Raw genomic sequence first — 16,281 nt, forward strand, 5'->3', positions numbered from 1 at the left:
GAGGAGGGAGATGAGGCATTTCTAGAACAAATAAAACAAATATCCAGACCCTTATAGTAATGAGGGACTTTACCTACCTAGACATCAGTGGGAAAAGTAATATGATAAAACACAAAATATCCAATAAGTTCTTGGAATGTCATGGGGACAATGCTTTGTTTCAGAAACTGAAGGAAGTAACCCAGGGCATAGGCATTTAAGAATTGATTCTGACCAACAGGGAGGAGATGGTTGTGAACCTGTAGGTAGAGGCCTATTTGGGAGAAAGTGATTATGAATAAGGCTGTGAATCATTCATGGAGGTCACAGAAATCATGAAACAAAAAACAGGACTATGTAGCACTTTAAAGACTAACAAGATGGTTTATTAGGTGATGAGCTTCCGTGGGCCAGACCCACTTCCTCAGATCAAATAGTGGAAGAAAATTGACACAACCATATATACCAAAGGATACCATCAAAAAAATGAACACATATGAAAAGGACAAATCAAATTTCATGTGTTCATTTTTTTGATTGTATCCCTTTGGTATATACGGTTGTGCCAATTTTCTTCCACTATTTGATCTGAGGAAGTGGGTCTGGCCCACGAAAGCTCATCACCTAATAAACCATCTTGTTAGTCTTTAAAGTTCTACATAGTCCTGGTTTTTGTTTCAGCTACACGAGACTAACACGGCTACATTTCTATCACAGAAATCATGGATTCTGTGACTTTCTGGGACCTTTGTGACTTCCACAGTAGTTGGCGTGGTACATCTCAGGGCATCCCTGGGGCCAGATGCTGTGCTGGAGCATTGGTTGGAGAGCAGTCAGGGTACCCTGGGCAGTTCACCCACCTGGAGTGGAAGTAGTAGTGGCACCCTAGCCTGCTCTCAGAGCGGTGGAGTCTGCTGGAGTGCTGCCTTTCCCCAGCACCTAAAATTTATTTAGGGCAATTTTTAGTAAAAGTCATAGACAGGTGACAGGTCATCTTAACCATAGTTCTCTCCAGCAAAGTGACAGAGTCCCTGTGTGCCTACCTGGTCATCAACAGTTTATGGAATTTGCTTAGGTCACAAGGATGTCACAATAGTGCTTGTGTAAGTTTAACTGGAAGTTCTGGTTGACAGACTGAGAGGCCATCTATCTCTCAGTACTGGAGCTAGTTGGAGAAAGGATTGAGAGAAGGTGTTGAGGAAAGACTAAACCATGAATACATTTGTGAGTGAACAGGAGGTAATTGATAGAGGTAAGGGTCACTATTGTATTTTTTATATCCAACCTGTAGCCACACATACACATTCAAGAGCATGGGTGCATAGAAACGTGTAATATTCTCCATTTCTATGACCAGATCATTAGCTGCTGTAAATCCAGTGAGCCTCTACTGACTTCCCTTTTAATTGACGTGAGTTGAAGGACTGGCCTACAGCCTCTGAACCTGGAAACTTTCCTGACAACCTGTGTCACTATTGGATGTTATGGGGAAGGTCTTCTTTCCTTTCTCCAGTTGTTTTATGTTGTTAATATGGGTCCTTATTTTATGACTTCTGCATCCTTGGAGCCAAAATCCAGTGGTGCAAAGCATCAGAGATGGGAGAAATTAGAAGAGAAAACACAGAAGGACTTCTCTTCTAGCTGACTGTGTCTAGACTACAAAGTTCTATCACTTTTCTTTTGAAAGAGGCTTTTTTTCTGACAGTTGGCCCGTCTACACTGGGCCAAATGTCAGAAAAAAAAGCCTCTTTCAGAACATCCCTTCTTCCTCGTAGAACGAGGTTTACTGAGATGCTGAAAAAACATGTCTGCTTTTCCAATATTTTTTTGGAAAAGCAGACGCATTCCTTGGACGTGGCAGAGCTTTTCTGGGATATCTCTGGTATCCTGGAAAAACTCTGCAGTCTAGATGTACCTGCTGTCTACTTAAGATATTAAGTGGATAGCTAGCATATTAAATGGAGGATAACAAAGCGTTTCTTAGCAACACTAGTGCTCTTAATCCTTCACCATTACTATTGCAACTCTATGGGCAATGTAAGTTACAGTTCTGATTCCATCTGCATCTGGGTGTTGGAATCGAAGGGTAAGGATGGGTAATCGCCTAATCTTGAGCAATCTTTCATGGGAAGGGTAAATTCTGATCAATTCCTCCTCCATGCCTTGGAATGCTGTTACAATGGAGACAGATAAATATGGCATTTCAGATTTCTTGTTAAATATTAAGTCTCCAGGAGAATTTCTGCTCAGAGACACATGGGAGATAAAATCCTGATTTTATTAATACATCAACTATTTCACAGTTTCATCGAGTTTAAGGCTGGTAGGTCATTAGATCATGTACTTTAATCTTCTGTATGTCACAAACCATTACGTTTCACCTAGCAACCCTATGCTGAAACCAAAACTTGTCTTGGACTAAAAATTGTCACTCTTGAAGGGTATGTCAACACAGCAGTGTTAATTTGGAATAACTGATGTTATTGCAAAATAACATAGTCCGCATCTACACAGCAAGCCATTATTTCAACATAATGTCAAATAATGTCAAGCTGGAGGACTTCTTTCTCCGACTCCTATAACCCGCATTTTATGGGGAGTAAGGGAAGTAGGAGGAAGAGTGCTCTTTCCCCGACTTCCTGCTGTGTAGACAGCGCCAAAAGCCAAAATAAACTATTTCAACTTAAGCTGCACAATTGAGAGCTCAAGTTGTGTAGCTTATTTCTGCTTTAGCCCTGCTGTGTAGATGTGCCCAAGGCCTAGGAGACCAAGATGCTGTGTGCTGCAGACAGAGGATAGGAGAAACTGAAATGCTACCAATGCCTGAGGCCTTTGCAATGGTAGAGAAATGATTAGGTCAGAAATGCCCTGATGATCCTGGTGGTTGATCAGTGCCCCATACTCCCGAAGAAGACAAATTCCCAACCTCCCAAACAATAATCCCTGCTAGTCTGACCCAGGGAAAATTCCTCCCCACCCTCAAATCTGGAGATCAATTGCATCCTGACCAATGTTCTCTCCAATTCTACGTGTAGAATACATTTTATGTGCATTGAGGCATGTACGGATGTGTACAACCATTAGAAACACATGTCTGCCACCCAAGTGCTCAGTTTACGGGTAACACTGATCCTGACTATGTGAGCAAGACTTACCAAGACTTAATCTCTGAGGCTTCACATAAAGGTATGGGGCAATCACCCTACCCATGGAAAACACCTAGCTAGATAATTTCATGGAGGTTAGGTCCATAAAAGGCTATTAGCCAGGGGATAAAATGGTGTCCTTGGCCTGTGTTTGTCAGAGGCTGGAGAGGGATGGCAGGAGATAAATCGCTTGATAATTGTCTTCTGTCCACCCTCTCTGGGGCACCTGGTGCTGGCCACTGTCAGCAGACAGGATACTGGGCTAGATGGACCTTTGGTCTGACCCAGTACGGCCGTTCTTATGTTCTTATGTTGTGCATTGGGGGAAAATCTTTTAGGGTCTCTAGAGGCAACTGGACAAATACCTATTCCATGTGTCTTCTCTGCAAGTATTTAAATTACCATAAAATAAAACTGAAGCCTTTTTTCAAAACAGAGTGCATAAAGTTTGACTTCTAAATTCATACAGTGGGGTCTTTAAAAAGTGGCTTGATTTTCAAGAGATACTGAACCCCTAGAAGTTCTTTGCACCATCCATAGGTAATTCTGGGTGCTCAGCACTTTTGGAAATGACACCCTGACTAAGCAAAACACTTCAGCATGTGTTTAACTTTAGATTTATTTGTTGGCATTGAGTTAGGCATGTGATTAATTTGTTGAATCAGGATGTAGGCGTGTTAATATGGATTGAGGAGTTTTAGTTTAGGCACCCAGTTTTAAAAATCTTGGCTCTAAATTATTCTGTGTGCTATCAAAATGCCTACATTAATAGTAAAGGTGGAAAAGATTATTTTATGTGGGGATCTTTTTTAAAAGGAGCAGCTTTTCCTTATTATAATCCGTCCCCCCACAATAGCTCTGCAAACAGACATGGTCACCATGAGGGAAGAAAAGGATTTGCATGATTCCCAGGTCCACTTATCACCATGTCTGGTCTCCTACAGAGTCTTTACTAGATAGTGAATTAAAGACACAAGCCCTGAATCCCAACATCAATGATAACCAGCAGAATCCTTTCCTTTAATTTCAGCTGTTTACAGCGAGGTTGTTTTCCTCCTGGACCATATGGACGATCAAGATAAGGCCTCTATTGCCCTTCAGATTGTCAAGATAGCTGAGACCAAACTGGCTGTCGTTGTGACTGTTCTGCTAGAAAAACTTCAGCAGGATGAGGTAGGGCAGTTTCATCAAATCACATCTGTTTTCCATGTTTCCACTCCAAATTCTGTTTGACTTCATGGAAGTAATTCAATACAGAACTTGGCTCAGCCCACCTTCAGTGTAAGCAGTATTTACCCTTCTGTCTTCATGCAAAACTCATCATGCAAAATTCTGTTACAGATCAGGATGATATAATAAAGAGACACTCAGAGGAGCACTGTCCTTTTGTACACACTGGAGTACATGGGCTGTAGATTATAAAAGTGCACTGTAGGGGTATCTATAATCTCTTATAGCAGTATTTTGTCCTCCTTTAGCATCTTCATCCAAAAACCTCAAAGCACTTACCTACTTACGCATGAATTAGGTTTTACAGCACCTTTGGGAGAGTGATAAACATCCCCATTTACTGATGGGCTGTGTCATGGGGAATTAAATAACTTGCTCAACACCACATAGTGAGTTAGTAGAAGAATGGTGAATAAAACCCATGTGAACTGACTCTCTGCTCTAAACCCAAGACAACACTTCTTAATTATAATGACATATGATTGGGATATAGCTCTGAAGGGTTCTTAAATAATCCAAACCCCTTTTTCTTTTATTAATACTCGCATCCAGCAAAGTCCATTTCTCTATTAAGGGTCAACACAGAAGGCATTTTAGTTTCAAGTACCAGGAAGCCAAGACAAGCAGTTCATTTCTGGCTCGCTTGAATAGTGTGGGGCGCTTGTATTCATAAGTTATCAATTATGATTTTCAATTAAAAATCCTCCTTACATTTAAAAATGAATGGAAAGAGGCAGAGCCTCTCCCCACTAGAGCAGTAATAATAGAAGTTTGCAGCAGCATCCTTTAAAAGCACAACCACTGGAATGTGTAGCCAACCATTGGCTTTGAACATTCCAAAGTGCTTTATGACCTTAGCAGGCAGTTCACACCTTCAGCTGCCTGAATTCAGAGTTATAGACTCACAGGAGACAGATGTGAAAGGCTTGTTGGATCATCCAATTTCCCAGTAGTGCCTTTTTCATTTTTTTGGGCCAAACCAATTTTAAAAGCTCCTAGTGACTGGGTTTCCACCACTTTCCAATGAAGACGATGTAATAACCTGATAGATGTCTTATAGCTGGGGCATTTTTCCTGATGTTAAAGTCTAAATTTTAGGTCTCTGATACTGCCCCCTGCTGTGCAATGTACGTGCTGCAGGGTAAGAAACACTGACTCCTAAGCATCCTCACTCCACAGTGCATGCTATGCAGCAAGGAGGTGGTGGCTGGCTGGAGTAGGCAGTCACGGTTGTGCTGACTCTGTGGAGGAGAGCTGACCTGATCTGAGCCCAGGGGAGTCCAGTTGTTTTCCCACTGTGATGTGATACGATTCATTTTAGATCCAAGAGAAACCAGGACACTCCAGGGATACTTAACCACTTTCTTATTTATTGCAAGCTTTAAGCAGTTATGACAGTTGTTTAAGTTTTACAAGCCTTAAAAACAATTACTACACAATTTAAACCTTAAATGCCATACATTCTAAAGCAATAAGATAGTGCAAAGCAATGCAAAAGCAATTAATAAAAGAGCTACTATAATACAATAAGAAAGACTAGTTCACTTACACTTCACCCGTATGCTACCTACAGTAGCAGGCAGGAGGTCAGGGTTCCTTTTCGTCCCATGCATTGGAACACCATGCACTGGATCACCGGTGTGAAGGGCCTATTTACTTCTAGTTACATCGAGCAGTACCTGTTGGTCAATCCTGCTCATTCCCTCCCACTGATTGTTCTTACTAAGCCCATTTTATAGCAACGCGAGACTTGGTTGTTCTAATAATATTTACCAATTGATTACGTATTGTGTAGGATATGGAACATGCCCAATACCCTATCTGGAGTACATCCTGTCACTCAGGATGTTGCTGCTATGTGCATAGTTGACAGCTGTATGGCTGCATCTGTAATTTGTGGTTATCAGAAACAGAAGTACCTGTACAAGATTGCTTGCCATGTGTTCTTGACATAGTCTCACGTACCATGCTTCATCTGCATTGTTATGCAAAACATTCCTTCCTCTCACAGCTTCTCCCATGACCTTGCCTGCATGCTTATGTGCACCAGACTTGAGACAGGCCTGGGTTTTGCTTGTTAGAGATCCGCACGTGTTAAAGGGAGACGTGGCCATTTATTGTCAAGGCAGGCTCCCCTACACCCACCCAACCTCACCCTGATGCATGAGGTCAGATCCCATAGAGGTTGCAGGTCTCTATTTAAAAGTCAGTTCTGCTGGCCTCTCTGCACTTTTTAAAATTTTCTCCTGAATTACTTCCAAGCTGTTGATCTTTTCTGGGGAATGTGGTGCCAAAAAAGTGAAATAAGCCAGAAGCAGTCACACCTCAGATGAACAATGAGAAACTGTTGTCTTCCTGCTTTATGACAAGATTCCTGTATGTAACAAACCCAACCCAGATGGCTGACTTTTTTTTTCACTGTCACTCCAGGTCACTTGTTGTTTCCCACTTTTCTCCCTCTCATTAGGTCAGTTATATTGACCCCCTCTCTAGGTGCGCTAGTTTGCAGTTCTCTGAAATCAGTCTTGTTCTGCTCAGGTTTCTAATTTCTCTGTGCCCCTCTTTATTATTTCTCTGTCACAACTCATACCTTCAACTCCTCCATATTTAGTATCATCTGTGAATTTGAACTTTGATGGACCCCATAAAAGAGACCTTCAAGTGTGCTACTGTCAATGTAGAGGTAACTCCTGAGCTAATTTTCCCTAAAAGCTGCAGAAGATTTACTGCAGGAGTTGGGTATTTTATCATTGTATTTACAAATTCTGTCTGGAGTGGATAAAAAAAGGCATGATGCTAATAATAACAATAACAACAATAACAATAATAATAATAATAACAACAACAATAATAATAAACGAAATTAGATAAGGGGGCAGTGCAGGGCCCTTATTCTGATTAAAAATTTGTAAATTGCTCAGCTTCTTCTGAAATGCTGCTAGCTGGGGTGATTGTGGAGGGCATAGCAAGTTTTATACAAATGAAGACTAGGGGTTACTTGAGTGAGTATGCAGGCTGAGAATCAGTGTGGTCTAGTGGAGAGGACTCCAGATAGTGAATCAGAAGACCTGAATTATTTTCCTGGCTATTGATCTGCTCTTTTAGCCTGGGCTAGTTGTTTCATGTTTAGATTGTAAACTCTTTTGGGCAGAAGCTTATTAGCGTAAGTGTTACTATATTGCGTTACTATATTAGCTTATAGCATTACTATATTGTCATCAAGGAAACATTTCCCCCAATTGTTCTTTTATGTTTTGTCCCCAGAAAAACAGAGTAGACATTTACTGTATCCTGGAGAAAGTATTACAGCAGGATGCCCAGGTCCTAAAGAGAAGGCTACTGAGCAAAATAATAACACTTGCCTCAAAGCACATGAGAGAGACTCAGGTAAGTTAGATTAAGGGAAGTGTTGGAGCATAAGCTTTTGTGGTCAAAGACCCACTTCGCTGCTTTTGCAGATTCAGACTAACACGGCTACCCCTCTGATACTCAGGTAAGTTAGTTTTCCCTATATGCTAATGACAAGAATGAAAGCTTAAACTAATTAAAACATTTTTTGTAAACTATATACTGAAACTCCAGGATTAATGACTGCTAGGGGCCCACAGATCCCCACACCGTCCTCCAGAAATCCCAGGTCCTATGCAGCATGTGACTAGTTTCATCTTGTTCAAGTTACACGTGTGCTTAAGTGCTTTGTAAGGTCAGGATATTGTGACATATATCAGATGCAGAGAGGCCTACCGCTTCTTAACAAGCAAGTATTTTGTGAAGTCTCCTAGGGATTTCATTATTGATACTGATTTTGTGTGGAAGGTGCTCTGATACTATGGTGTTAAGCAGCAGGATGAAACCTTTAAACAGAATCTGAGCTGTTTCCAAAAGAAGCAGTATTTGGATTTAGGGTATAGTTTATTCAGGAAAATTCTCTGAATATCTTGAAGCTGCCCACCTCCTCTGAGGGAAAAATATCATGTCACTATGATAGCCAATCATCCACCACAAATAGCTAATAGCGAATAGTCTAAGCAGCTTGCAAACAACTGAAAGGCTGACAAGTGTTTAGGCAAACGATTCAATGATTATTTATGACTCATGATTCTGTTCTCAGAAAGTTGGGTGGAAAACAGAAATAAGAACTTGATTCATTTGAGCAGCATTGGCTGGTGTAGTTGGCTTTAATCACTTCAGTCTCTCTCTTTTTGTATTTTTTAAGGAAGCAACAAATGAACTAAAAGTGGCAGCGAGCAACACATTAGTGGCTCTGGCACGCTGCTATTTCGGTGAGGTGATGTATGAGCTTCAATGTCATCTGAATCCACTGAAGCTGTCTGACGTGTTCACTTTGATTACGCTGGGCAACCTATCATCAGCCTATCGTAGGTCAACTTCCATCTTTTGTTTCAAAGTTATTGTCTTCCATTTAAGGACAGAGGTTCACGCTCTGTACAGCTACACAGAGTGCTATTTGGGGGGCATGAGATGAACTGCTGTGGCTGGTTCCAGTTGCTAGACCATGAGCTATCCACACCAAGGTGCAAGCTCTTATGCCCCATTTGAAGTTCTTAAAGGACAGGATTGAGGAAAATCAGGTCTAGTGGAGCTCTTCTCCATTCCATTTCTCATCCCTCCCCAGTGCTCTCTCTCCTACTCTGGGAGAGGATTGGGCATCTGGCACAGCTGCACATTGGTGGAGAATGCTCCTCCTCAGGGTAAATCCCCCACTGATTTTTTACTTCTGCCTTATCATTTGTGTACGCAGCACAAAATGACCTAGGAGCCCATAGCATCCGACCCAGCGGTGTTTCTAAATGCGATAGTAAGAAGGCAGATAACAGTCAATTGTCTCTCTTCCTTTTCTTCTGGTCCTTCTTTTCAGCACTCAAGTGCATTCCTTTTGTGGGAATGACCCTGTACGGCATGAGCTCCATGCGGATGTTAGACGACGAGAGCAGGCTGATGCAACAATTTTGTGGTGGTAAGTGCCAGCACTTATTGTAGATGTCCAAAATGGATATTTAGGGGCCTTGGTACAGAGTTAAGTGACTGATCGTTTACAAACAGGCTCTGAACTGGATTGTACCAGGGGCTGAGTCCTCATGCTCCTGTGGCACTCAGTGGAGTTGAGAGTACTCCTTACTTTGCTGGAGGTGCTGAGCATTTGTAAGTTCAGGCCCTTTATGACTTGTGGCTATTTTAAAAATAAACAAAAGCTGATGCTGCCCATGTGCCAGGAAACTCCTGGGGGAGAATGTGCAGGCAACAGACTGAATTACATTTAAAAATTTCCCGTTTTCCACCCCTCCACCCATTCCTCCTCTTTAGTTGCTTAATTATCATCTCCTTTCACCCTCTTTCTCTGTCCTCTGGTCTTCTCCACTTCTCTCTTCCTTTGCTTTTTAGTTGATGCTCAAGTAAGGCCACGTCTACACTATGCAGAAGATCAATGCTGCTGCAGTTGATCACCAGGGTCCAAATTAGCACGTCTAGTGAAGACCCACTAATTCGAACTGAGTGGGTGCTCCCGTTGGCACCGGTAGTCCTGCTTCTCATGAGGAATAACACTCCTGTCAACCTTCCACTGTGTGGACAGTCTGAAAACACGATTTAAGATACGTCAACTCCAGCTACATAATTAACATAGCTGGAGTTGCGTACCTTAAGTCAACTTTCCCCTTTAGTGTAGATCAGGCCTAAGGGATTAATCCTACACCTTTGAGATAAATGGGAATTTTGCCATTAGCTTCATAGAACATAGGATTGAGCCTTAATTTTCCTTTCAAGGGCAGCGGGTGCATCTAATTTTAGGGCAAAATGCTGTCAAATCTCAGTATAGCTAATAGGAGTTAGGGGCACTGAACATCTTTCAGACAAACTGTAACCCAACAGGAAATCATACAGTTTTAGGGCTAAATAAGCAATAACTGCAGAGGACATGAATCATTCAGAAAACAGCTGGTCAAAATATTTTGGTTTTGTATTACATTTTTCATATTTTTTTCCAAGTTGATGGAATATTAAACTGAAAAAATGTCAATGACAGTTTTAATCAGGATGTGTTCAGTGTTTTTGTGCAGCTAAAAAGGTGGCTGAAATTTGTTGATTTTTGAAACATGTGAATGATCTTTGTAATTTGAAATTTTGAAAAAAACAAGAGTAAACACTTTTAATTTAATTTCAACTACCTTTACAATCAGCTCTAATTAAGAGGTAACAAGGGAGAAAAAAATATGTTTTCAAATGATGGGAATTAAAAAGAGATGGAGAGAGACAAAAGAGAAGAAAGCCTTTTGAGAAACAAGAAACGGAAAGGAGGGAAGAGAAATCATTCAAAACTGTTATTGGATTTCATCAGCTGTTCCTGAATTGGGAATGGAATTGTAATAAACTACAAGCCTGGGTGTGTCCACTGATAAAACAACGTATCCTTATTACTAGTGCATCCTTTTCATATTGCCTGTCTTTTTTCCTTCCATGCAGTTCTGGAAAAATGGTCAAGGGCAGTAAATGTATATTTTAGTAACTGGGAAAAGTGGCCATTTCCCAAAATGGGTAAATCTCAGTTCTGTGATGAAATTCTTCCCCTCTATCGTCATGTGACAAGCAAATGGACCACATGTGAAGATTTGGAGGTGAGAATTGTAGGCTTTCTAAACCTTTATGAGAAATTGTATTGTTAAATTCTCTGTGTATGGCACTCTTTGTGATGATGGAGTTCAATGGCAGGTTCTTTGGGATAGAACGGAGTATGATGTAAAACATTTAAAAAAGATTATAATGTCACAATCTCATGGAAATTCTGTCTGTACATAGTGTACATAGATTCCAGTTTTGTCACCTGACATGCAGATGAATATAGGAGAATGGGCTAAATTCATTCCTGGCAGATGTCTATTCAGTTCCAGTAGAGTTACAGCAGGAATGAGTTGGTTTAGTGTGCATACTAATCTGGGGAAATATCCCACTTGGGAAAGTTGTGAGGTGCAGTAGAATATAATTCTGAAACCAACACCATAGCTGTGTCTAGACTGGAAAAACTTGCCAGCTGTCTACACTGGCTGCTTGAATTTCCGGAAAAGCACTGACGATCTCATGTAAGATCGTCACTGCTTTTCCGGAAATACTATGCTGCTCCCGTTCAGGCAAAAGTCCTTTTCCGAAAGACTTTTGCGCAAAAGGGCCAGTGTAGACAGCACAGTAGTGTTTTCTGCAAAAAAGCCCCGATCGCGAAAATGGCAATTGGGGCTTTTTTGCGGAAAAGCGTGTCTAGATTGGCCACGGACGCTTTTCCGCAAAAAGTGCTTTTGCGGAAAAGCATCCTGCCAATCTAGACGTGCTTTTCCGAAAATGCTTTTAATGGAAAACTTTTCCGTTAAAAGCATTTTCGGAAAATCATGCCAGTGTAGACGAAGCCATGCATGAGTCTTAACTCTTTACCAGGAAATATTGAGATAGGGCTGTTTCAACAGTGGAAAAGGGAAATTGCACTCGTCAGAAGTAGAAAAGATGGGCCCATTGCATGATATTGAATGAATTTGTAGGAACATAAATTCTGTGTCTCTATGTAGCTCAAGCAGGCCATTATCAAAGCCCTTGGTACTATGATGAGCCTCCTCCTGCATAAAGAAGAGCATCAAGATAAGGTGTTCGAACAGATCCCATGGCTTCTTGAGCAATATAAAGAGGATGTTAATGTTTTTCATGTCACCAAGGTGAGATACTTATTAAAATAACTATCAATGTGTGCGCATAGGTGAACTGCACTAGCTGCTACCAGTGGCGTTTCCTGGTCTACATAGTGACTTGTTAGATAATAGATAAACACACAAGTCTTGATTTTATAGACATGGTGACCCAGGTGATTTACTGGTACATCCTATCAACTCTGTGTCTCTCTTTTAGATTATAAATAAACTCCTCAGAGCAGGGGCTGCTGTGTGTTGTCTCTGGGCAGTATTAAGTAAACTGCCAGTAGCTGAAAATTAATACTAAGAAGGCCTGAAGTGCATTGCTTTAGATTATATAACTAGATAGATATAAAATCACTGTCTATTTCATCTACTGTTGTGTACAGGGCTGTTGTAGCTGTGTTGGTTCAAGGATATTAGAGAGACAAGGTGGGTGAGATAATATAATTAAAGATATTATTTCACCCACCTTGTCTCTCTTATTTCATCTACCCTCAGTATCACATGACCAAGGTAACTCTTGTCTGCTGATAGTGAGAGGATGGAGTGAGGGCAGTTGGCTTCAGTAGTATGATTGAGCATGCTCAGTCTCTGTGAGCTGGCTCAGTACAAGCCAAGCAGCAAATCCAGGGCCACAACCCTGCTGCCCTTCCCCCCTCCCCACTTCCTCCATGGTTTACTCCCAATGTATGTTGGCTTTCTGGTCCAGAATATGTGGTTGCTTTTGGGATTGGAATGCCCATGACTTTGAGGGAATCAATGTCTCATGGACTTGACTAAAAGTATCAGAGGACTACACAAGAGCCTAAATGTAGTAAAATATGTAGATTTCATCAGAGCTATCCTGGAAGCTTCAAGCAGCAAAGAAGAAAAGTGTGTAGGTACAGGAAGGAGTTAGACTGTCATCTCATTATCAATAGCCTGGAAGAGAACATAAAATCATCATTGATAAAATTGGCAGATGAAATAAACATTGGGGAGTGGTAAATAATGGAAAGGACAACTCACTGATTCAGAGTGCTATAGATCATTTGGTAAACTGGGTGCTAACAATAAATGTGCATTTAAATATGGCTGAATGTAAATAGATGCATCTAGGAACAAAACAATGTAGGTGATACATACATGTTGAGGGATGCTTCCTGAGAAACAGTAACTCTGAAAGATATTTTGGGAAACTTGGTGAATACTCAGCTGAACATGAGCTACAAATGCGATGCTGTGGCCAAAAAAGCTGAAGTGATACTGGGATGCATACATGGGGAAATCTCAAGGAGGAATATAGTGGGAAATGCAAAGTTCATTTCCACACTAGAACTGACCAACAGATATTGGTAGATACCCCTGATACCGGCTTCCTGTGAGAAGAGTGCCTTCCACACCCTGCTTGGCTTATAGCAATTCAGCAGGATGCCATTTGGGCTGCACAGAGCCTCAGCCACTTTTCAGCAGCTCACGAACCAAATATTGCAAACATATATGCAATATACAGCCGTGTGCATTAAGAATATTGTCATCCACAGCACCAGCTGGGGGAAACACCTCTGACATCTTAGCAAGGTATTGTAAGCCCCAATAGATGCAGGACTCACTGTGAATCCAGCCAAGTGCCATCTTAGTGAACACAGTAGGAAGGGGAAAACTATAGCTCCTTGATAAATAAGGTCTAAGGCTTGTGTGACTGCCCCACCTCCATGACAAAGAAACAGGTGCCACAATACTTCAGACACAGTGGCTGCTTAGTACTCAACTTCATCACACTGGGCACCCTATTATTGGACCTGATGAAGAACACCCAATCACAGAAAGTCCAGTAATCAGAAGACTGTGAGGAAGCCTTCCAGGCCCTGTGAAAACAGCTGAACCAAGAGCTGGTCCTATCCCATCCAACTTCACAAAGCCTTCTATCCTTCAAATGGAGGTCTCGGAGGTAGGACCAGGAGTGGTACTATCTCAAGAAATAGGTGGGAAGGAGCACCAGATCCTTTATCTCAGCCGCAAGCTGTTCTCCTGAGAGACCTGCCGCCCTACTATAGCAAGGGAGGCCCTGGCCATGAAGTGGGTGATCTACACCCTGGGGGTATGTCTACACTACAAAGTTAATTCGAACTAACGGATGTTAGTTCGAATTAACTTTGATAGGCGCTACACTAGCGCTCCGCTAGTTCGAACTTAATTCGAACTAGCGGTGTGCTTAGTTCGAACTAGGTAAACCTCATTGAACGAGGACTAAGCCTAGTTCGAACTTACTAGTTCGAATTAAGGGGTGTGTAGCCCCTTAATTCAAACTAGTGGGAGGCTAGCCCTCCCCAGCTTTCCCTGGTGGCCACTCTGGCCAACACCAGGGAAACTAGTCTGCCCCCCTTCCGGCCCCGGACCTCTTAAAGGGGCACAGGCTGGCCAGCACCCAGCTAGCAGACCCTGCACCTGGCACGGCTCGAGCCAGCCACCCGCTGCCACCCAGCCATCCCCCTCTTCCCGGGACCAGGCTGGCGGCTCTCGGGAGCCTGCCCAGGACCGCACCCGCCTGGTTTAGTGCGGACATCATGGACCTCGTCCACGACCTCCGCACTAGGCACAGGAAAGTGGCCGTCTAGGGCAGGAGAGCTGCCAGCCTGGCCACCTAGGAGCAGGTGTGCATGAAAATGAAGGTGGTCCACTGAGACCCCCAACCCTGAGCCCTGAGCTTACAATGGGCGTATTGGGTCATACCAAAGGTCCATCTAGCCCAGTAGCCTGTCTGCCGACAGTGGCCAACCCTAGAGACCCTGGAGGGGATGGACCGAAGACAGTGATCAAGCCATTTGTCTCGTGCCATCCCTCTCCAGCCTTCCACAAACTTTGGGCAGGGACACCACTCCTACCCCCTGGCTAATAGCACTCCATGGACCCAACCTCCATCACTTTATCTCACTTCTCTTTAAACTCTGTTCTAAGTTCTAGCCGTCACAACCTCCTGCAGCAAGGAGTTCCACAGGTTGAATCTTTGCTTTGTGAAGAGCAACCTTCTGTTAGTAGTTTGAAGCCTGCTACCCATTCTTTTCCTTTGGTGTCCTCTAGTCCTTCTATTATGGGGACTAATGGAGAACTTTTCTTAATGCATCCTCTCCACCCCACTCATGCTTTTATGGACTTCTATCCTATCCCCCCTTAGTGTCCTCTTTTCTAAGCTGAGAAGTCCCAGTCTCTTTAGCCTCTCTTTATATGGGACCTGTTCCAAACATCTGATCATTGTAGTTGCCCTCCCCTCTCCCACCCTCTCTCTTCCCCTCTCCCACCTCCTTTTCCCAGTCTCCCCGAGTTTTGTTCAATAAAGAGAGATTCTATTTATGACCACACGTTTTCTTTATTTTGTACATCAGGAAGGGGGGCTAGGGAAGGGTAAGTGGAAGGAGGTGACGGAGGAATGGGGTACGAGCCCCCGATGGGGAGGACTGGGCTGGCTCTGCGTGCTTCTGGGGGTGGAAGCTCTCCTGCAGCCCCCCAATTGCTCCTTCTCCCCAGATGGCAGCCTGCGGCAAGTACAGCCAGGCTGATGGCCGAGTGCTGTGATGTGCCCAGTGTGGGCACTCAGAGCACTCCAAGCCAGGACTGCTTTGCAAGAGGGGCACCCCTGAGAACTGTCTCTCCGGGGTGGGGGTGGGGTCCCTTTAAGCACAGCCCTCGGCTAGCCTGAGGCAGCAGCTCCACGCTCTAAGTCCTCATCTGATGCCCTGCCGGCACTGCTTCCGGCTATCCTTAACCCCGGTTCAGGGTCCACTTAATGTGGACATGCTAGTTCGAATTAGCAAAACGCTAATTCGAACTAGTTTTTTTAGTCTGGATGCATTAGTTCGAATTAGCTTAGTTCGAATTAACTAATTCGAACTAAGTTAGTTCGAATTAGCGCTGTAGTGTAGACATACCCTGGGATATTCTGTACTGGGGAAGCCCTTTCAACTGGTCACCAACCATGCACCCCTCAGATGGATTAATAACATGAAGGACACCAGTGCCTGAATCATGAGGTAGTACTTCCCGCTCCAACCCTATGACTTCTGTATGTTACGCTGGGCCAGGGAAGGCTCATGCAAACACAGACTTCTCCCAAGTGGAAGGAGACGATGAAGAGGAAGGTCCACCAATGGACACCCTCTTAAGGGGGAGTGTTTGTGACAGAGGATACCCCCCATGCATGGTTCAGCGGGGGCTAATCATGATCTGTGGGCTATGCCCCTTCATACTTGCTGGGAATGCTC

General features: G+C 43.1%; 1 protein-coding gene across 1 annotated transcript in view; it reads left to right on the plus strand.

The window, feature by feature from the left end:
• The first annotated feature begins 1,125 nt into the window (after nucleotides 1-1,125).
• LOC149523304 (maestro heat-like repeat-containing protein family member 2A) overlaps nucleotides 1,126-16,281 on the plus strand; it is a 54,674-nt gene continuing 39,518 nt past the window's right edge. Inside the window, exons 1-4 of the mRNA XM_089770420.1 lie at nucleotides 1,126-1,231; nucleotides 4,156-4,298; nucleotides 7,620-7,742; nucleotides 8,572-8,734. Of these exons, the coding sequence (XP_089626546.1) occupies nucleotides 1,192-1,231; nucleotides 4,156-4,298; nucleotides 7,620-7,742; nucleotides 8,572-8,734 (469 nt within the window). The 5' untranslated portion in view covers nucleotides 1,126-1,191. The remainder of the gene's footprint in view (nucleotides 1,232-4,155; nucleotides 4,299-7,619; nucleotides 7,743-8,571; nucleotides 8,735-16,281) is intronic.

Source organism: Pelodiscus sinensis, chromosome 18 (assembly GCF_052426305.1).
Source record: "Pelodiscus sinensis isolate ZL-2025 chromosome 18, ASM5242630v1, whole genome shotgun sequence".
Lineage (NCBI taxonomy): Eukaryota > Metazoa > Chordata > Testudines > Trionychidae > Pelodiscus > Pelodiscus sinensis.